At 48.9% G+C, this 21745-nt stretch overlaps 2 protein-coding genes across 7 annotated transcripts in view; both read left to right on the top strand.

The window, feature by feature from the left end:
• PEDS1 (plasmanylethanolamine desaturase 1) overlaps positions 1-4429 on the top strand; it is a 31086-nt gene extending 26657 nt beyond the window's left edge. Inside the window, exons 5-6 of one of the 2 annotated variants that reach the window (XM_003806554.5) lie at positions 471-683; positions 3417-4429. In XM_003806554.5, the coding sequence (XP_003806602.1) occupies positions 471-683; positions 3417-3538 (335 nt within the window). In that variant the 3' untranslated portion in view covers positions 3539-4429. Of the gene's footprint in view, positions 1-470 lie in introns of both variants that reach the window. The other variant, XM_063601221.1, reaches the window with a different exon arrangement.
• Positions 4430-12604: 8175 nt separating this feature from the next.
• Positions 12605-21745, top strand: part of UBE2V1 (ubiquitin conjugating enzyme E2 V1) — a 35101-nt gene continuing 25960 nt past the window's right edge. For 2 of the 5 annotated variants that reach the window (XM_055104983.1, XM_014343092.3), the window contains exons 1-2: positions 12605-12903; positions 12980-13116. In XM_055104983.1, the coding sequence (XP_054960958.1) occupies positions 13078-13116 (39 nt within the window). In that variant the 5' untranslated portion in view covers positions 12605-12903; positions 12980-13077. Of the gene's footprint in view, positions 12904-12979; positions 13117-15326; positions 15482-17025; positions 17113-17281; positions 17300-21745 lie in introns of those variants that run through there. The other 3 variants (XM_055104982.1, XM_003806555.5, XM_034947439.3) reach the window with 3 other exon arrangements.

Here is a 21745-nt window from a genome sequence, read left to right as displayed (position 1 = left end):
TTCAAGGTTTTTTCCTGAAGAGGCTCCCTTGATAAGTCACATGCACGAGAACCTGTTTCAGGCTCTGCTTCTAGGGAACCTGGGTGAAGGCATCATTCCCATTTTCCTGATGGGGAAGTTAAGCTTCTAAGAGGCAGAGTCACCGACCCAGCCCATACTGCCAAGAAATGTCGGCAGAAATCGGAACCCAGCTCCAGCTGACTCCGGTCTACATTCCCAGCCATTGCCATGCTTATGCCATTATCCTATTACACCATTACGCCTGCTTCCTGAGCAGGAGGAAAGCCTGAAGCCCAGGGCAGCACCTGAGCTTGCCTGCGGCCCTGCAGGGGGTGGAAGAGAATCCTGGGTGCTTGCCCAGCTCAGGAGCCGCTCAGGAGCCGCCCAGGAGCAGGTGGTGAGGGCCAGTTGGGGTGGGTTCCCCGTCCCAAGTGACAGCTGTGCCGGCCCCCCATCTCCCCAACCTGCAGAAGCCCTGGAGCAGCTATACCCCTGGGAGTGCTTCGTCTTCTGCCTGATCATCTTCGGCACCTTCACCAACCAGATCCACAAGTGGTCGCACACGTACTTTGGGCTGCCACGCTGGGTCACCCTCCTGCAGGACTGGCATGTCATCCTGCCACGTAAACACCATCGCATCCACCACGTCTCACCCCACGAGACCTACTTCTGCATCACCACAGGTGCGGCCACCAGTGGCGTGGAATGGGCTTTCCCCACCCCAGCCACTGCACCATCTTCGAGGTCAGGAGGGCAGAGATCACAGCAGGAGGTCACACAGTCCTTGCCCTCTGGGAACAGTCTCTCAGGTCATGCATTTATTGAGCACCTACTGTGTGCCAGGCACTATTCTAGGTGCTGAGGACACAGTAAATGAGACAGACAAAGCCCTCTCCCTCGACTTCATGGCGTTGTGATTCCAGCCACCCATCATCCCGTATTTATTGAGCACCTACCACATGCCATGGTGCTTTGGGCGTAGGCTCCTGCAGCAAACAAAATAGCATGAATCAGCTGGGCGCAGTGGCTCATGCCTGGAATCCCAGCACTTTGGGAGGCCAAGGCGGGTGGATCACTTGAGGTCAGGAGTTGGAGACCAGCCTGGCCAACATGGTGAAACCCCATCTCTACTAAAAATACAAAAAAAAATTAATCGGGCTTGGTGGCGGGCACCTGTAATCCCAGCTACTCAGGAGGCTGAGGCAAGAGAATTGCTTGAACCTGGGAGGTGGAGGTTGCAGTAAGCTGAAATCGCACCACTGCACTCCAGCCTAGGTGACAGAGACTGTCTCAAAAAAAACCAGAAAACACGGATCCTTGCCCTTGTGGCACTCACCATCTAGTGAGGGAGCTGGAACGAATGAATAAAATGTGTAGCGTGGCTAATGGTGCTAACTGCTATGAAGGAAAATAAAGCAGGGGTGGGAGAAGGAAGTGGGGGCTTTGCCTCTTAAATCGGGTGGTCAGGGAAGGTGACACTTGAACAAAGACCCCGAGGAGCTGAGGGACAAAGCCGTGCAGACCTCTGTGGGAGGCACTCTAGGCAGCAGGAACAGTAGGTGCGAAGGCCCTGAGGCTGGCCTTTGCTTGCTTGGTGTGTTTCTGGAATGGCAAAGAGGCTCCTGACTGGAGTTGAGGCAGAGCAATGGAAGAGGGAGAAGCGGGCAGAGCAGTGGAAGAGGGAGGAGAGAAGGGGGCAGAGCAACTGAAGAGGGAGGAGAGAAGTGTGGGAGGGCCCTGAAGATAGATGAGCACAGATTAGAGCAAAGGTAACAGGAAGCAGCAGGCCAGAGGCAGGAACATGCCCAGTGCAGTGGAGGAAGGGAAAGGAGGCCCACGTGCCATGCTCAGTTAGCAGCCAGTGCGAAAGAGGTGAGGTGAACTGGGAGTTTCTCTGGAGCCAGCTGGCCTCCTTTCAAGGTTAAGTGTATCAGGTGCTGTCAAGTCTAACTCAGGCCTAACTCTCAGCTTCTCCACATGTGCCTTTAGGCAACTCACAAACCTCCCTGGCGACCGCTTTTCTCCTTACAAAATAGGGCTGCAGCCGCCTCCTTCATATATCACCTTCTTAGGGCCATAGTGGGAATGGCAAATGCAGTGTTTGGCATATAGTAGGTACTTGATAAATTACAGCTACTATTTTTTTTTTAGGTCTTTCTGGAAACAGAACTGAGAACCACAAAAAAACATTCTTTTTCATGTCCTCAATTTGTGCTCCTTGGAAGGCAGGTGGAGGGATTAGAATTCAGGCTATTTAGGAGATGGGTTAACTACTTAGGCAGGGCTGAGTTCCAATCCTGGTTTGGCCACCTGCTAATTGGGAAACTCTTCTCTAAGCCTCAGTGTGCTCATGTGGAAAATGGGACTGATATTAGTATCTACCTCATGGTGAGCTGGAAGGCTGTAAGATTGTGAGCAACATTTATTCAGCACCTACTCTGCGCCTGGCTGTATTCTAAGCACTGAGGATCAGCAGTGAAAGAACATGGTGTTTTGCATTTTGGGGATAATGTTCCAGTTGGGGATTGGGGGGTAAACAAACACAGAACAGGAAAATAGAGAATTAACGAAGATGGTTACAGGTTATCATAAAGGCTATAAAGAAATGAAAGAGGGTGGCCTGTCATGGTGGTTCACGCGTGTAATCCCAGCACTTTAGGAAGCCAAGGCGAGAGGATTGCTTGAGCCCAGGAGTTCAAGACCAGCCTATATAAGATAAGACCCCATCTGCATTAAAAAAATTGTAAATAGAGCCAGGCGCAGTGGTTCATGCCTGTAATCCCAGCACTTTGGGAGGCCGAGGCGGGTGGATCATGAGGTCAAGAGATCGAGACCATCCTGGCCAACATGGTGAAACCCAGTCTCTACTAAAAATACAAAACTTAGCTGGGCATGGTGGTGTGCACCTGTAGTCTCAGCTACTCGGAGGCTGAGGCAGGAGAGTCGCTTGAACCCAGGAGGTGGAGGTTGCAGTGAGCTGAGATCGCCCCACTGCACTCCAGCCTGGCCACAGAGTGAGACTCTGTCTCAAAATAAATAAATAGATAGATAAAGGGTAATGTGAGAAACCTGGGGTGCTGCTTAAGTGGATGATCAGGGAAGGCTTCCTGGCAGAGGTAGCATTTGAGCTGAGTGATAAGGCCACCACAGTGCCTGGTATATAATAAGTGCTCAAATATAAGTAAGTGCCTGGTATATAGTAAGAAAGTAGAGGAATATGGGGGTTGGAGGCCTGAGTGGCCCCAGGCCCATTGGTGGGAGGCCCCCACTTCCAGTTCCTTGGCCGGTCCCTGTGTCCTATCCTGTACTGACTCACTCCTCATTGGGCCCCTCCAGCCCAGTGAAGGTCAGCTCTCTCCCAATGTCCCCTTGACTACTCTCTCCCATTCAAACTCCCGCTGCCATTTCTACTGCAGGCTGGCTCAACTACCCTCTGGAGAAGATAGGCTTCTGGCGACGCCTGGAGGACCTCATCCAGGGCCTGACGGGCGAGAAGCCTCGGGCGGATGACATGAAATGGGCCCAGAAGATCAAATAACTTCTCCGAGCCTGCTACCTGGTTGCCAACCTTCCCTAGCCCCCAAACCGAAGCCATCTGCCAAATTCCAGCCTCTTTGAGCTGGCCCCTCCAGATGGAGAGGACATCTCCTGGGCTGGGCCCAGGTACCCCAGCCCACCCTTCATGACACAGAATACTTGAGCCACTGATTTTTCATTTCTTTTTTTTTTTTTTTCCTCGGCCCCTCCTCAGCCACCTGAGCTGCTCTTTCTGCAAGCCTGACTCTGCCAGCCTCCCCTGGTAGAGAGGAGGTTTACCCACTCCCTGCACGCCTGCCGTCCCTGCCCCGCTGGGCAGCCCTTCAGTGTGGCTGGCGTTGGGGCCAGTGAGTTGCCTCTTTCCCTCCTTGTCTGGCCCCAGTGGTCTGGGGAGCCCCCAGGCACACCTAAGCGTCGTGGAGCATTGTTCTGCCACAGCCCTGCATACTGACCCCGGGAGGCTGGGCAGGTGGACAGCCCCAGCCACCACCTTCAGCCTAGCCTGTCCCCCAAGGATGGTGAAGCTCAGCAGGGGTCTGAGGGTAGCCGGCCAGAAGAGGCTGGAACCTCCTGCTCAAGTCTAGACCCCCACTTCTCTGCTGCCCCCACCCTGCCAGAGCTGATGTTTCCAATACCAGGATGTCTTCACAGGGCACAGCCCCTGCAGAGCATCTTGGTCATTTGGAAGAGGACACGGTATCCCCTCTGGCCAGAGTATGTCAGAGAAGGAAGAGTAGGGCTTTTTTGTTTTGTTTTTTTTTAAAGGTGCTTGCTTGTTTAATGTAAATAATAGAAAGCCTTAATATCTTTTCTGTAACACGGAGTAATATTTTAATGTCATGTTTTGGATGTACATAATATATTTATAACAAAGCAGCAAGAGTCTACTTAACCTTGGCTGCCTCGTGGTGTTTCCTGGCTGGGTGGGGTGGGGGGTATCAAGGAGCCTGGGACGTGAGGCCCCACTCTCGCCCCATTCCCAGCTCCCCCCAACCCTGGCCTCAGGATGAGAGCTGTCACCTGAGACAGTGAATTAATGTTGACATCTGCTCCAAAGCCTTTTGGAGGGGATTGGGTGAGGACAGTGGTCTTTCCTGTTGATCATGATGATAAAGTAATGATGGCTGATCCCTATTTGTGACTTCCTTCAGCAAATATTCACTGGCACCTGGTGTGTGCCAGGCTCTGTCCTGTACACAAGTACAGCGGTGAAAGAACCAACAAAGACCTATCCTGGTGGAGCTGACCTCCTGGGAAAAGAGTCAATAAACAAATAAATGCACATGGAAATTCAGGTGGTGATTTGTGAAGAAAATCAAACAGGACAGAACCACAGCAGAAAAGCAGGGTCGGTGCTGCTTTGGCAGGGTGGTCATGAAGGGCCTCTGAGCTGAGACCTGGGGGAGGAGAGGAGGTCAGACACGAAAGAAGTGAGGGAAGAGGCCTCTTGATGGGACAGCAAGTACACAGGCCCTGAGGCAAGAACAAGCTTGGGGCCGCACGCAGTGGCTCACGCCAGTAATCCCAGCACTTTGGGAGGCTGAGGCAGACAGATCACCTGAGGTCAGGAGTTCTAGACCAGCCTGGCCAACATGGTGAAACCCTGTCTCTACTAAAATTTACAAAAATTAGCCGGGCATGGTGGCAGACGACTTTATCCCAGCTACTTGGGAGGCAGAGGCAGGAGAATCATTTGAACCCGGGAGGTGAAGGTTGCAGTGAGCCGAGATCGAGCCATTGCACTCAAACCTGGGGGATAAGAGCGAGACTTCGCTTAGAAAAAAAAAAAAAAGAACAAACTTGGGATTTTAAGAGATGGTGAGGCAGCCACTGTGGCTGGACTAGAGTGAGCTAAGGAAAAATGGAAGACAAGGTTGGGAAAACATGGATTTGGTATACAGAGACTCATAGGCTGAGGTGAGTGGGGACCTGCTGGTCATTTTATTTATTTGTATTTATTACTATGTTTTTAGAGACAGGGTCATGCTCTGTCACCCAGGCTAAAGTGCAGAGGTATAATAGCTCACAGCAACCTTGAACTCCTGGACACAAACGATCCTCATGAGTGGCTGGGACTAGCACATGCCACCACACCTGACTTGGCTATTTTTTTTTTTTTAAAGAAATGGGGTCTCACTATGTTGTCCAGGTTGGTCTTGAACTCCTGGCCTCAAGTGATCCGCCTTGGCCTTCCAAAGTGCTGGAATTTTAGGTATGAGCCACTGCACCGGGTCAGGACATTATAGACCAATTAGTAACTTGTTTATTTGTTGAATAAGTAATTATAAGGCATCTCCTATGAACTAGGTACTGCGATTCTGTAGTGAACGCTACATAGTCAATAGCTAGTCTAGGCTAGATAGTTTCTGCAATATTAGCCAGAAAAAAGAAAGCCTGTTGGGGACAGGGAAATGCCTAAAGGACTCCAGAGCAGTCACAGATAATGACATTTCTGAGTAGCTGGGATTACAGGCGCCCACCACCATGCCCGGCTAATTTTCGTATTTTTAGTAGAGATGGGGTTTCAGCATGTTGGCCAGGCTGGTCTCCAACTCTTGACTTCAGGTGATCCACCCACCTTGGCCTCTCAAAGTGTTGGGATTACAGGCATGAGCCACTGCGCCCAGCCATGACATTTATTTTTTAAAACGTGACCCATAATGCCATTTTCCTTTGCCAACTAGACTTTTGATTTGTGACTATGCCTGAGGGGGACCACACAAGGAAGGGTGTTAGAATTCGACAACTCATAAATGACAGAAATTTAAAGCAAACAGCTAAAATAATCGTATTAGCTCATAAAACGGAAAAGTCTACAGGTGTTCTGAATTAAGGTTTGGCAGGACCCAGGGGCTCACATGATTCATCAAAACGTGGTCTCTCTAAGCTCTGTTTTTCTCTTTGAGTTGAGACTTACTAGACCAGCTCAGCAATCTCAGTGGAAAGTGCATTCCCAGTAGTTGCAGTGGAAGTCCCAGGGCAGGCTCTCATTGGTCTGGACTGGGTCACGTGCCCACCCCTAAACCAATCACATTGGCCAGTGGGGTGAAATGCTCTGGTTGCCCAGGGCTGAAAAATGTCCATCTGGATTTGCAGGGTTGTGATCACCTCTTCCTAAGGCATTACTACAAAAAGAAGTCAATGGTGGATGGGACAGGCAGCTAAATTCTTTAGAGGCCATAGGAGTAGCCTCACAACTGTGGTGTTGGTTTCCAGGCCCCACCAATCTGTGTCAGTTCCCCTGGAGCCGACAAAAAAAAACCCTCAGCCTGAGTCCAGAGAGGTAAAGTGACTCCCCCAAGGTCCCACAGGTAGTAAGGGTAGAGCAGGCCTCAGACTCAGACCATTTCACTTCTGAATTCTGGGGGCTGGAAAAAAATCCTTCTCAAAACCAGAAGGTATGCTGCATTGGGTCTGAGAGTGTTGGGGCCACTTGTGAGATCAGGGACTTGCAAACAAGTGCCTATGAGGGCCAGACAGGGAAAAATGCTACTTAATATTACTGAGCACTTAACTTTGCACCAGACTGTGCAGAGAGCTCTGGCATGGGTCCTGTCAAGCAGTCCCTGCAGCTCTGAGAAGTGAGTACTCTTTGCACCATTTGCAGATGGGGAAACCGAGGCACAGAGGTCATGTAATATGCCCAAGGTCACACAGCTGGTAGGTGGCAGAATCAGGATTTGAGCCAGCGTCTGACCCAAAGCCCCTGTGCTTTAACGCTCCCATTGTGGAGAGGGAGGTGAGACAGGTGGCACGTGAGAAATGTGTCCACTATGAGGCAACTGCAGCATGCCTGAGAAAGGGCCGCTGACGCTGGGGACTGGGATGACCTGGAGACATCAGGCCTAAAGGGCAGCTGCTCCTCACAGCAGCTGGTTAAACAGGAGCCAGAAATCTAAAATTTAAAAATGCAGGCTCCGTGTTTAAAACGTACTGCGGGCAAAACAAAATGAGTGCATAGGCCAACTGCCTGCAGCCTCCCTCCCAGCTGCTGTGGGATGGCTTGGTTTCGGGTAGGCATGTGCTGCTATCTGGTGGTGGCACAGGGTAGTGGCATGCAGGGCAAACATGGGTTTCCAGCTCAACCGGGGGAGCTGTAGTGAACTTGCATACCCCTGTGTGCTCACTGTTCTTTAGAAGGGGCCTGGGCACATACCTTAGGGCGCCTGCCCCCAACTGAAACTCCATCACCCCGCCTTTTTTTTTTTCCTGGAGACGGGGTCTTGCTCTGTCACCCAGGCTGGAACACAGTGGCATGATCTGCGCTCACTGCAGACTCAACCTCCCAGGCTCAAGCAATCCTCCCATTTCAGCCTCTTGAATAGCGGGAACGACAGACATGTGCCACCACCCCCAGCTAGTTTCTTTTTGTATTTTTTGTAGAGATGGGGTTTCACCATGTTGCCCAGGCTGGTCTCGAACGCCTGAGCTCAAGCGATCGGCCCACCTCAGCCTTCCTAAGTGTTGGGATTACAGGCATGAACCACCGCGCCCAGCCAACCCTCTTTTGATAAACCAAAAATATTTTTCAAGCTACCCACATATATATATGGGTATATATATATATAGCAATATATATATTGCTATATAAGCAATAGGTAATGCTTGCATAGGTAAAGGATAAGAACCACGCCGGGTGCAGTGGCTCATATCAAATAATATAAACAGGGCTAGAGTATGGATAAGCTGACCCTGGACAGTGGGCCAAATCCAGCCACTTGCTTTTCTATAGCTCAGAAGCTTTTGTGGGTTGTATGTTTGTTTGTTTGTTTGTTTGTTTTTTAGAGACAGGGTCTTGCTCTGTTGTCCGGGCTGGAGTGCAGTGGCACAATCACAGCTCACTGTAACCTCAAACTCCTGGGCTCAAGTGATCCTCCCACCTCAGCCTCCTGAGTAGCTAGGACTACAGATGGACACCACCACATCCAGCTAATTTTTTTTTTTTTTTTTTTTAGAGATGGGGTCTCGCTATGTTGCCCAGGGTGGTCTCAAACTCCTGGCCTCAAGTGATCCTCCCACCTCAACCTCCTGAAGCACTGGGATTACAGGTGTGAGCCACCATGTCAGCCACGAGCATTTTTTAAATGGCTGGGGGAGGGGGAACAATATTTCCTAACACAGAAAATTCAAATTCCAGTTTGTAAAGCTGAATTGGCACACAGCCATGCCCCTCATTTACATATTGTCCGAGGCTGCTTTTGCACTGCAGCGGCAGAATTGAATCGTTGCATCGGAGACCACGTGGTCCACACAGCCTAAAATATTTACGATCTGGCCCTTTACAGAGAAAAGTTACCAACCTCTCCCTAGTCTAGAATGAAGGGTAAATTGCTCCCCATTCATGTTCCCTCAGGTACTCAGTTCCCCTCCTTAGAGGCCATCATTTTGACAAGACACTTGCAATGCCTTATGTAGGTAGAGGGGTATGTCTGCCCCACTCCTTTTCACACAATATATAGGATATTATGCACACAGTTCTGCACCTTGCCTTTTTTCACTTAATATATTTTGGAGATAGTGTTATTGTTAATGTTCACAAACCGTTATTATTTTTTACAGCTGCATAGTGTTCCACCTTCAGGATGGAATGGACTTGACTTTTTTTTTTTTTTTTTTTGAGACAAAGTCTTGCTCTATTACCTGGGCTAGAGTGCAGTGGTGCAATCCCAGCTCACTACAGCCTCTGCCTCCTGGGCTCAAGCTATCCTCTCTCAGCTTCCCATCCCAAGTAGTTGGGACTACAGGTGCATGCCACCATGCTGAGCTAATTTTTTTTTATTATTTTTAGAGACAGGGGTCTTGCTTTGTTGCCCAGACTCGTCTCAAACTCCTGTGCTCAAGCAATCCTCCTGCCTCAGACTCCCAAAGTGCTGGGATTACAGGCTTGAACCACGAGTGTGTTTTAAATTTTGATAGTGCATACCAAATTGTCTTCCAGAGGCCATGCCGGTTTAAGTTCACAAGTTTTCAGAGTCCCTGTTTCCTCACACCCTTGCCAACACAGCGTGTTATCAAATGTTTTGTTCTTTGCCGATCTGATAGGTGGTTTTAATTTGCATTCCTCTTACTGTATTTCATTGATTCTAAGATGTCACTGATTCTAAGATGCATCCTGATTTCAGAAGTTCACATGTAAAAATGTGGCTGGGTGTGGTGGCTCACGCCTGTAATCCCAGCACTTTGGGTGGATCACGAGGTCAGGAATTCAAGACCAGCCTGGCCAACATAGCGAAACCCCGTCTCTACCAAAAATACAAAAAAAATAATTAGCTGGGTGTGGTGGCGGGTGCCTGTAATCCCAGCTACTTGGGAGGCTGAGGCAGGAGAATTGCTTGAATCCAGGAGGCGGAGGTTGCAGTGAACTGAGATCGCGCCACTGAACTCCAGCCTGGGCGACACAGCGAGACTCTGTCTCAAACAAACAAACAAACAAACAAAAAAAACCAAGTAAAAACGTATAGCTTCAAATCACTGAAATACAATATGTTTTGTGAGATTGGGTATCTTACTGTGAGTTTAAAATGCATTTGCATTTCCTCATCTGTTCATGTCCTTTTCCTATTTTTCTTGGAAGGGAGGGTAGCATTGGTTAAGAGTGTAGGGTTCAAATCCCAGTTCTGCCACTTACAAGCTTGTGACTTTGGGCAAGTTACTTAACCGTTCTGTGTCTCAGTTTCCTCACCTGCAAAATGGGAATAATAATGGTACCTACCTCATAGGATAGGTGTGAAGATTAAATACATTATTATATGCAAAATACCATGTTCCTGGAATATGGCAAATGCTCAATAAATATTTGCTGTAACTGTCATCTTTGAGTTATTTTTTCTTAATGAGTTTCAAGGGCTCTTTATACGTTAAGGAAACATCCTTTTTGTCCCCCCACCTCCCTGCCCCAAACCCCGGTTTTCATTCCTTTTTCCTTGACCACAGAAGTAACATATAATACAAAATTAAGACATTACAAAAATTGTATCAGAAGAAGCCAATGGAAACAACTTAGATGTCCATTGATAGAGTGAGTTAATGAAGTGCACCAAGACCCCCTGCCCACCCATCCCCACCGCTTTTTGACTGTATATTTCGGAAACTACATCAGACATTAAATAAGATGTCTCAGCGCCATGGCTAGACACACCTCAGGGAGCCATGACTCCACATAAATGCCATAGAATTTCACTAGCAAATGCATCACACATCCTGTTTGTTTGTTTGTTTGTTTGTTTGTTTGTTTTTAGATGGAGTTTCGCTTTGTTGCCCAGCCTGGAGTGCAATGCTGCAGCAACCTCTGCCTCCCAGGTTCAAGTGATTCTCCTGCCTCAGCCTCCCGGGTAGCTGGGATTACAGGCATGAGCCACCATGCTCGGCTAATTTTTCTATTTTCAGTAGAGATGGGATTTCACCATGTTGGCCAGGCTGGTCTCGAATTCCTGACCTCAGGTGATCCACTGGCCTTGGCCTCCCTAAGTGCTGGGATTACAGGTGTGAGCCACCATGCCCGGCCTCATCACACACTCTGTTAACCACACATCCCTTCTCCTCTCTGTCTTCTGCAAGTCCACAGCCCTTCCTGTCGACAGTTTGTCAGCTTTACTTTCTGCAGCTTATGCTACAAAAACTGTAGCACGAGGTTGGGGGGGTTCCTTAACTATAAATAGGAAATTGAAGGTTGTGGATAACATTATATAATTTTTGTTTTTTCACCTTTTGAATATACTTTTTCAAACTACTCATGCCTTTTACATCCCAGAGATTCCAAACCAGCCCTGGTGTTTTCCCGCTTGAAAAGAGAGTTCACGAATAGACATTGTGGATCTGTCAGGTCTATATGCCTCTCAACCAAACCACTGCGTCAGCTTCCTGTATCTATTAGGTATGCTTTTTGGTGGTAGGTAACAAAAACCTACCTTTAAGAACAACTTAAGCAACAGGCACATTATCTCATGTCTTCAGATGTCTGCAGTTGGGCAGCCCTGCAATTCCTTCAGCAGCTCAGCCACATCACCCAGGATTCTAATTCTAACCATTACAACCTCATATTGTAGGAAGGAGGAAAGGGGACAAAAATAGGCTTTTTCTTCAGCTTTTTTGTTTGAGACAGTCTCGCTCTGTCGCTCAGACTGGAGTGCAATGGCACGATCTTGGCTCACTGCAACCTCTGCCTCCCAGGTTCAAGCGATTCTCGTGCCTCAGCCTCCCGGGTAGCTGGTATTACAGGCCTGAGCCACCAAGCTCGGCTAATTTTTGTATTTTCAGTAGAGACGGGGTTTTGCCATTTTGGCCAGGGTGGTCTCGAACTCTTGACCTCAGGTGATCCGCCCGCCTCGGCCTCCCAAAGTGTTGGGATTACAGGTGTGAACCAGGGCGCCCAACCTTCTCTTCAGCTTTTATGAGGGGAGGGAAAGTTTCCAAACACCCACCTTGCCATGTGGGGACATGGCGACTGGAATGGCAGTAAACATGCCCAATACACCTTCTCTCTGGGTTCCCTGCTACCAATATTGCTGCTGCCCAATTGGGTGTCCTCGCCCTGTCTCCTCATGGCAGCACGATGCCCTTTGTAAAAAGGCAAACCTGCCCACATTTAGCTCAAAACCTCCCAGGCTCCACCTCCCTCATCACGGGAGAGCCAGCGGGTGACACAGGGTAAAGAGAACTGGATTCCAAAACTGATTTTACTCCTTCCTTGTTGTGTGACCTTGGAAAAGCCATCTAACTCCTCTAAGTCTCAGTTTTCTCATCTCACAAATGGAAATGGTAACAGCTACTTTGCAAGGTTCATTGAGGATTTGGTAATAATAGCAGCTAATACTTATATTGCACTTAGTGCCAAGCCCTCTTCTAAATTCTCTAGTTCTATTAACCATTTTAATCTTCCCCAAAATCCGATAAAACAAGACTCTTATCCCATCAGCTGAGTTTATCAGCTCAAGCGCAGAGCGGTGATCAGGCGCAGGCGCCGGAAGGAATCCTGCTCTGGGGACCCGCTGTGACGTCCAGGAATGAGGCAGAAACTCTTCGAGGGAGCGTGTGCGCGGGACGTACTACAACTCCCATCAGGCACTGCGCCAACGCTAGACTACAACAACCAGCATGCCTCGGGCTGTCCCGCCTAACCTCTTCCTGCGATGAGCTCTGCACGGGAATTATTATTGTCAATTTTACTTGCAAGAAGTTTCCTACAAGAGCCAAGGAATCCATGCGAGTAAACATTTACGGGCACCATAGATAAAAGGCTTGTGTTTTAATCCTCATCCTCTCCACCTGTTAGCTCTGAGTCTCAGTTTTCTCATCTCTAAAAATGGGGATATTCACAGGAGTTGCTGCATCGAGTTGTGAGGATTAAAAGCTGGATGTAACGGCTTGGTAATTATGAGCTCTTCTAGTGTCCCTTCCTCTTCCCTGTGCCAAGGGGTTTTAGGAAAGCATTTTATCTCCACAGCAATCCTATGAGGTTGATACTACTATCCTCATAGAAGGGGAAACTGATGCCAGGAGAGGTTCAAGCGTCTTACCTGAAGTCACAAAGCAAACTGAGTGATGAAGGAAGACTTGAACCTAGAAAATTTCACTGCAAAGGTGAGTCCACCTTAGGAACCCAAATGCTTCCACTTGCTACTGATGCTTTACAGTGACCCCAAGTCCAGGGCAAGTATTTTCTGTGCTCCCCAAAGCAAACTTGTATCACGTGATACACGAAAAGTCAAGTTGCTTCACCTGTAGCCAGTGCTGGCACTTTGAGAGCTAATTATAGCTGAATTTGATGTGGTTGGAGGAATCGAGGAAGGCTTCCCTGAGGGGATGGTGCTGGATCTGAGAACTGAAGAGTGGGAACAGCACAGGCAAAGCCCCTGAAGTGGGAGAGGACATGTGTTCCAGGGGGCTTGCAAAGGGCCAGTGTCGCCGCAGAGGTACAGAAAGTCTCAGAGGCGCAGGCTGTGCCAAGGCTATGGTGAGGCAAGTGGGGTACCTAGGGTGCAGATTTTCTTTTTTTTTTGAGACTGAATCTCTCTCTGTTGCCCAGGCTGGAATGCAATGGTGCAATCTCAGCTCACTGCAACCTCTGCCTCCCGGGTTTGCTCGATTCTCCTGCCTCAGCCTCCCAAGTAGCTGGGATTACAGGTGCGTGCTACCACGCCCCGCTAATTTTTGTATTTTTAGTAGAGACGAGGTTTCACCATGTTGACCAGGCTGGTCTGGAACTCCTGACCTCAGGTGATCCGCCCACCTCGGCCTCCCAAAGTGCTGGGATTACAGGCGTGAGCCACCATGCCCTGCCCTAGGGTGCAGATTTTAAGGAGTCACTCACCTGCAGCGCTGTGCAAGTGCAGAGTCAGGACCTGAGTGAAAGCCCCGTTAAATCTGACCACCCCATCCTCGTCCCTGCCCTGGGTGCAGAGCCTTGTGCACAGGGTGTCCAGGCATCCTGCTTTGCCCTGGAGAGCCCTGGTTTCCACTTGTCCTGGTGAGATTATAATAAATCCCCTTTTAATCTGATGTGTGTCCTCATTAGGTGATAATTCTATGGTCGCTCAACTTGTAAAGTTTGTATTTTATCCAGAGGGAATGGGGAGCCACTGAAGGCTTTAGCTGGAGGTTGTTTTGAGCAGATGTTGGTCTATATGGAGAATGGTCCATAGGGGAGAGAATGGAAGCTGCTGGGGTCTTCCAAGTGGGAGATAAAGGCAGCTTGCCCTGAGTGGAGAAGTGAATGGAGTGGAGAGATGCAGAGTAGGCACTGCTGTCAGACAAAGGTGATGAATTGGATGTGCTGGGTGAGGGCTTCCAGCTTCCTTGTCCCTCTATGTTTAGAGTCCTGGTCCTTCTGCCAGTATTTTGCTCTGTGAACTTAAGCCAGTCCCTTCACCTCTCTCAGCCTCAGTGTCTACATCCATATAAGGGCTTCTCAGACAATTTATAATAAAGGAGGAGTACCTTCTTGGGTTTATTTATTTGCAAAAATATTTCCCAAGGGCCTTTGCACAAGCTGTTCCCTCTACCTCCTCATTGTTACGGTCTCTGCTGAAATATGACCACCTTAGGAGGCCCTTCCTGACCATCCTCTGCTGCTCTTTTCTTGGTTTATCTCTACCCTATCAGAATTATAGTTTCCTGTTTATTTACTTGCTGTCTACGACTAGAATGTAAGTCCCTGAAAGCAGGGATTTGCTTCTTCAGAGATGTCTATCCATCCCCAGCGCCTAGCACAGTGTCTGGTACATAGTAGGTGCTTAATGTTTGTTTGGTTGAATGAATGAATGAACGAATGAATGAATGAATGAATTGGGTAGATGGTTAGCAAATGCTTTCCCTGCCACCTTAATGCCCCTAAATCATTTAGCTGCACCCACTCCAAGCCTTCTCTGGCCGGGGAGCATCAATCCTAGGAGCCAGATCATCTGACCTGGAGGGTGATGATTCAAAAAATTTGAACCTGGAGGTTAAAATTCTGCCTGTCTCTGCCACTTAACAGCTGAGTTTAGATAAATCGCTTGATCTCTCTCGGCTGCATTTTTCACATTAATTCTGACCTTGCGGAGATGTGGTGAGGATCTAGATAGGAACTAGACAGGAAAAAGCCCCAAGCGAATTCGGCGCTTTTGTTTGAAGCTATCTTTTCTTTTTCTTTCACAATCGCGCCTTCCCAAGCCTAATCACCCCTGCCCTTCTCACTAAGCACATCACAACCTCCCTCGCACCCGATGTGTGGGGACTTGCAGGTTGCTGGGCCCTCGAGCACGCAGATATTTCCTTTCTCTAAAAGGGAAGGAAAAGAGCCTTCCAGGCCACGGGTCGTGCAGGTCTCCGGGGCGGGCGTCAGCGGCGGCGTATGTGCGTGCGCGCGCGCCTGCGCATCAGGGCCAGGGGACGGGTGAAGGCGGGGTGAAGAAGGGGCCGGCCTTCAAGCAACAGCGACGCAAGATGGCAGCCACCACGGGCTCGGGTGAGCGGGGGCGCCGGTCCCGGCCGGCCGAGGGGGCATGGGCTTGGGCCGGGGGCCGGGGACCCTCAAAGCCTCCTGCAGCGGAGCCAGGGTCCCCGCGCCGCCTCTGTCTGCTGGGCTCCGCGGCAGCCACCGGCGCGGCCTGACTGGGGGAGGAGGAGCAGGCGGTGGCCGGAAGCACGGGCGGGGGGCTGAGGGGCCTGTGGGCGGCGCGGCGAGGCCCTGAGGCTCCCCCGGGAGGCGTGAGGGCCCTCTGCGCTGTCTGGGGGAGCCGGAGTGGGCGAGGAGCGAGCTCCGAGGCACTCCTGAGGATACCGGGGCTGGCGACTCTTAAGGGGCGATCTAGGGGTCCCCTAGAGGAGGCGCCCCACAGCGGATGGAAGTCCCATATTGGGTGCCAGGGGTGCGGCTGAGAGGGGCCTTGGGATGTCTGGAGGGGACATCAGAGAAGCCCCTCAGGCTGGATGGAAGAAACGGGATCCTGAGGGGGTGACTTGAGAGGATCCCCTATCGGTTGAGGGAACGGCTCCGGCGTTAGTTTTAGAGATGGGGTTAGCTGAGGAAATAGCTATGTTGACTAGAAAGGAGGAGCCTTGGAGCAGCTGCTTTTGGGGAGAATGAAGGGGATCTCCGCATGATAAGTGAGAGGAGGGAAAAGGATTCAGATGCCAGAGGGACCTAATAGCGGTGATAGTGAAATGACCCCATCATTACCAGTCACCTGTTCGAGGATACAGATGGATTGCTTCAAGTTAGGTTTCAGGGGAGAAGGTTCGAGTGGGGCAGTTGGTGGAAGCCTCTGATATTGGATGAGGGAGAACAGGTGAATTGGGAGCCCCGAGGATGTCTCTTTGGGAGTGGGGATTCAACTGAGGGAAGCCCCTGAAATGAGGGAGTGGAAAAGGTCGAGTTCCGGAGATGTTTCCTGTAAAGGAGAAAAGTCTCCTCTTTTTGAATTGAGTGAGGGAAGCATATCCTAGAAGTGTCTCTTCTGTGGAGACGCTCACTCTCATCGACTCCTTTAATAATTGGGACAGATACGTGGGTTCAGCTCAGAAGTTCCCCACTGGCTGATGGGAGTAGGGAGGTGAATAGATGAAATGGGAACTCTTGGGTGAGGCTGCACCCTCAGGTGCCTGGCAGTGAAGTTGGCCAAGGAGGTTCTCTCAGATGGGGTGAAAATGGGTTACCTCTCTGATGGAGGAAGCAAACGGGGCCACAGTGTTCCCCACTGTGGGGCTGCAGGGACACCAGCCTGAGTACAGCAATCATTGGCATATTTAAGGCCACAGCAGCGGCAGTGTTGGGAAGGAATTGGTGATCCATGGGAAATAGGGTGAGGGGAATTCTTTATAAATGTTGCTACTCTGCGGTCTCAAGGAGCCATACTTGCCTGATGGTTGGGGTGGGAATAAAAGAAATTGAATGTGGGGGATCTGACTGAAGTGACCCACCACAAGCTGCTGCCTTTTGAGTTTAAAACAGTGGGGTCTTCTTGCAGAATAGCGGAGACCATGAATCCTTTTACTCGATTTTGGTTTCAGCTGGAACAGTGCTGAGTCAATTCATTTACCATGACGCTGCCCCAGGCACTCCCAGAAGAGAGATTCTGAGTCAGGCCAGACTGCTGGGTAAAACTTCTCACCAGAATAACACTCCTACCAGGTCGTAATAAACGAAGGGGCCCAGTGTGCTGGTGGTAGCCAGCAATAAGGTGCTGTTGCAGCTCAGCCCTGCTTGCAGTCACTCGGTTGGCTACCTACAATCTGGGTTAACAGCTGCCCGATTCTAACTTCTCCAGACCCTGACAGTTAAAAAGTGAGTGCTTCATAAATGGCTATGGTGATCAGATAAAATGTCAGCTGCTGTCTAGTGGAATACAAGAGCACTTGGCATGGTTTAGATAACATAGGACAGGCTTTGAGGTGCCCTAAAATGGACTTCCCAAAATTCTTTTGTCTGTTTATTCAACAGATATTTACTGAGGGCCTATTATGTCCCATCGTGGATAGCAAACAAAATGGACATAGTCTGTGTCCTTCAGGAGCTTCCATTCAAGTCAGGGAGAGAAGGCTGTTAAGGAGTAAATAAGACAATTTCAGATAGCAGTAAGTGCTATGGAGGAAATTGTGTGATGTGATAGTGTCTGGAGAGGTGGTCAGGAAAGTGACATTTCAACTGAGTCAAATAATGGAAAGAGCCAACCCTACAGTGTCACAGGCAGGAGAGAGAGTGGGCTGTGAGTGCAAAGGCCCTGTGGTGGGACTCTGCTTGGCATGTTGAAATAACAGGATAAAAGGCCTTCATGTGCAAGCAAGGCTTGTTAAGGAGATGAGTTGGAGAGACATGGCTTTGGATTTGAGATGGTATGAGGGGAAGCCATCAAACAAGTGTCTGGTATGAAGTAGGCATTCAGTAAATATTTGTTGAATGAATGAATAAGAGTCTTAAAAAGAGGAGTATGATAAGATCTGACCTTCGTCCCTAGGCAGTGAAAAGAGTGCAGGGTGCTAAGAGTAAAGCAGACCTTACTTGGGGTAAACTAAAATGAGTGTACAGGCCTCTCTGCTTTCTAACCCTGAGAAGTCTTCCAGGTGTGGTCAGGGCCCAGAGGCCTTCCTTAGCCAGGTTTAGGGTGAGGCTCTTGATTAATCTGTGCCTCCGGTTGCCAGGAAACAGCTGTGAAGCCTTTGAGTTCCTGTAAGGGCTGAACTTAGTTTTTTATGGTCACTGCTTTCAGCATTTGGCTACACCACCTTCCCACTTCCTTTGGTTCTGCAATGTGTGATATCTACATATGTCTTAGAGGGTGGAACTGTGAAAAGTCCACCACAGATCCTCAGAATCCCCATGTTATGACGGGTGACTTCCTCCTGCCTTGGCCAGGATTGCAGCACATCAAATAGTGGCCCTTGGTTGCCAGGCCCTTCCTCTCACTCAGCAGCCCACGAGCTTCCCTGACATTTAATCAGAAAATGAGTGCCAGAGGGATAAGCCCTGGTGGGGCATGACTTTAAATTTGCATACATCGGAGTGGCCTCATATGCACATTCAGCTTATAAAAACTTAACCATGTGGGCAGCAGAGATTAGTGTTCCCTTCCATTCAAGGGTCTTCCCCAGAGAGAGCTGGAAATGGATGAAAACTCACAGTCCCTTAGTTCTTCTCAGTTCCTGTGTGTCTCACTGTGTGAGCATCTTATGCCAATTGTAATTAAGTGCCTTTTGTACAACATGGGCCCTACATTCAAAGAACAGCTTCATATTGTGCTCAGCCAAAGAAATAGCAGCCTGCTCCAGTGATGGAGGGGAAACTGGCATTGTTGGGCTAGTGCAAGCTTTTTTTTTTTTTTTTTTGAGACGGAGTTTCGCCCTGTCACCTGGCTGGAGTGCAGTGGCGTGATCTTGGCTCACTGTAACCTCTGCTTCCCAGGTTCAAGCGATTCTCCTGCCTCAGCCTCCTGAGTAGCTGGGATCACAGGCACGCGCCACCACGCCTGGCTAATTTTTGTATTTTTAGTAGAGACAGGGTTTCACCATGTTGGTCAGTCTGGTCTCAAACTCCTGACCTCATGATCCGCCCGTCTCAGCCTCCCAAAGTCCTGGGATTACAGGCGTAAGTCACCGTGCCGGGCTGCAAGCTATTATTTTCTTAAGGGATTACCAAGGTTAATTTTGATGATCATGATTTTCCCCCTTCATGTTAACTGAAAACCACTGTATTTCCCCCACCACATTCTCTTTTCTCTTCATATCTCTATCCCTCCCACCTCCCCCCAAATTGTAGCTCTGCAGTAATTTGGTAAAAGTAGAATACAAAATATGAAGTCAGGAATCCTCTGCTTAATTTTGAAGGGGCACAGTGAAGTTCAGAGCAGCACATTTGGCAAAGTAAATGTTTGAATACTATTACTGTTGTATTGTGGATAGTGCTTTAGAGTGTCCCATAGACTTCGACTTACCTGTGATGTTGTCTCATCTAACTCTCCACAGCCTGGTCACCAGCCAGGGGCAGTATCCACCCACATTACTGAGGAAGGAGCCAAAAGCCAAGGGAGACTGGTGATGCTCGGACTAGAGCCCAGGCATTTTTAACTCCTGTTCCCTCACCAGCCTGCTCCAGTACCTTAGGAAGGAAATGGAAAAGGCATGGATTTAGGGATATGTTCTTCCTAAGTCTTGGAGTGTTTAATCTTGGAGAGAGAAAGGGCTTTAGTAAGAAGTGTCTACTGCTACCCATTTCAGGAACCCTTTTTATAGCATCTCTGGCCACTGTTTGTCCTCTTCTGGGTTATGTGCGTCCAAGGAGAGTGAGGTCCTTTTTTCAGGAAGCTCTTGCTTATATTTTATACTGAATAACTCACACCTCTTGGGCTTGGAGCCCCATCATGGCATGTACAAAGTAGTTCCTCATCCTTATTTACATGCAAGCCATCAGACTTCTTTTTAAGTTGCACTCTTGGGTTTACTAAGTGCTAGACACTGTATTAACTACATTATCTCACTTGTCACAACAGCCCATTGAGGCAGGTATCGATTGTGAAGGTGAGGAAACAGGCCAGGAGAGGAGTGACTAGCCTGAGGTGCAGAGCCTGGGTGCTCTGGGATGGTGTTGCTTCAGGACACGTGCTCTTGGCCGGATGATCGTTCTTCCAGCCCCCATTTCTTATTCTCTGAGGTAGGCCTCGCAAGCATCTTCAGCCATTGGCATGTCTGTTATTTCTGCCTTGGCTGATTAGCTTATTCATGGGTAGACGGCAATGACCTCTCAAGTAGTAGTCTTTCCTCATCTTCACATCCACCCTGTCACAAGTCCAGTAGGTGTAACCCCAAACTAAATGCCAAATCCTCCTTTCTGTCTCCACTCTTGTCATCCTAATCTAACCAGAACCATCTTTCTCTTGCCTGGAAGATGGAAAAAGCCTCTTGCTTTCAGTCTTGCCCTTTCCATTTTCTATACAGGAGACAGAATGATCTTTCACAGACGTAAAATAGAAACTGCCACTCCCCTTCAGCAAGCCCTTCCCACTGCTCTTATTACAGAATAACCCATCCCTTTTCCATGGCCCACAAGGCCCTGCCGCCTTGACTTCATGTGGTATCACACACCTCTGATCTTGCTCTGTCCCCAGATCTTCATGGGCCTGACTGCTGTTCTTCAGGTCGCAGCTACCCAGAAAGGCCGTCCCTGAGCACTCCATTCAATAGTTTTTTAGTCATTGTCACAGCTTCTTGTTTTGTTCTGTTTCTCTAAAGCACTTAACCTTACCTGAAGTGTTGTTTCGTTGCATATTTTCTATGCCTTTTCACTAAGGCAAGATTCTATCTCAACTTCTGTTGTGTCCCTAGCACCAGCACAGTTCTGGACAAAATAGTAGGTACTCAGTAAATATTTGTGAATGTTGCAGTGAGTTAATTCAGGATCTCTTTGATGTAGCCAAATGGATACATTTGACAATTTGTGGAGAAACAATTTATCCGATAGGGCAGACGCAAAAGTGGCTATTCAGCCTTTCAAAAAACTGAAACTCTTATCCTTATTTGGTGGTATTTATAGAGGTACTTGATCGTAGAATTAACCATCCTCCCCTTCTCCAGTTGTCCTGACTCATTTCCCACATCTTGTTTCCCCCTTTGTCAAAGAAAATCTGATGCTTGGTCTTGGTCACTGACCCTAGCAGCAGAACACAGGGTCTTGCATTCTGTCACTAGCTGTTGTCACGTGGCTGGACTGTAAAGAATGACAGCTTGCTACTAATTCTTTCCCTAGAATTCCCCTAGAGCAATGGATCTCAAACTAGTATACCTCAGAGTCCTGGAGGGCTTGTCAGATTCTTAGGCCCAACCTCGGAGTTTCAGATTCAGTAATTCTGGGCTGAAGACCTGAGAATGTACATTTCTAGCGAGTTCGCGATGAGGTCCAGGCTGCAGGTCTGGGGACTAACTTGGAGAACCATTGCTCTAGAGAAGGAGAAGAACAGATCTCCTGGGCAGGCTAACTAGACAGCCAGACTACACTTGGGCGGTTGCTCAGAAATAAAAGTTACTTGCTTATGGCTTTATGTCCAGTTTTCAGGGACGTTGAATCCCAGTGCATCACCTTCCATACCTCCTCATTTTCTGAAGTGGGAGCAGCATCAGATTCCTAGCTCAGTTCACTGTCTTCCCTGAATGGGCAACCAAACCATTTTTAACTAGCAGCTTTCTTTTCAGGAGAAACCTCTGAGGTTCTACCTTTTTTTTTGTTGTTTTTTTGTTGTTGTTG

This window comes from Pan paniscus, chromosome 21 (genome assembly GCF_029289425.2).
Source record: "Pan paniscus chromosome 21, NHGRI_mPanPan1-v2.0_pri, whole genome shotgun sequence".
Lineage (NCBI taxonomy): Eukaryota > Metazoa > Chordata > Mammalia > Primates > Hominidae > Pan > Pan paniscus.
Note: the sequence above shows the minus strand (reverse complement) of the source record. Positions and strands in the feature narration are given on the sequence as shown.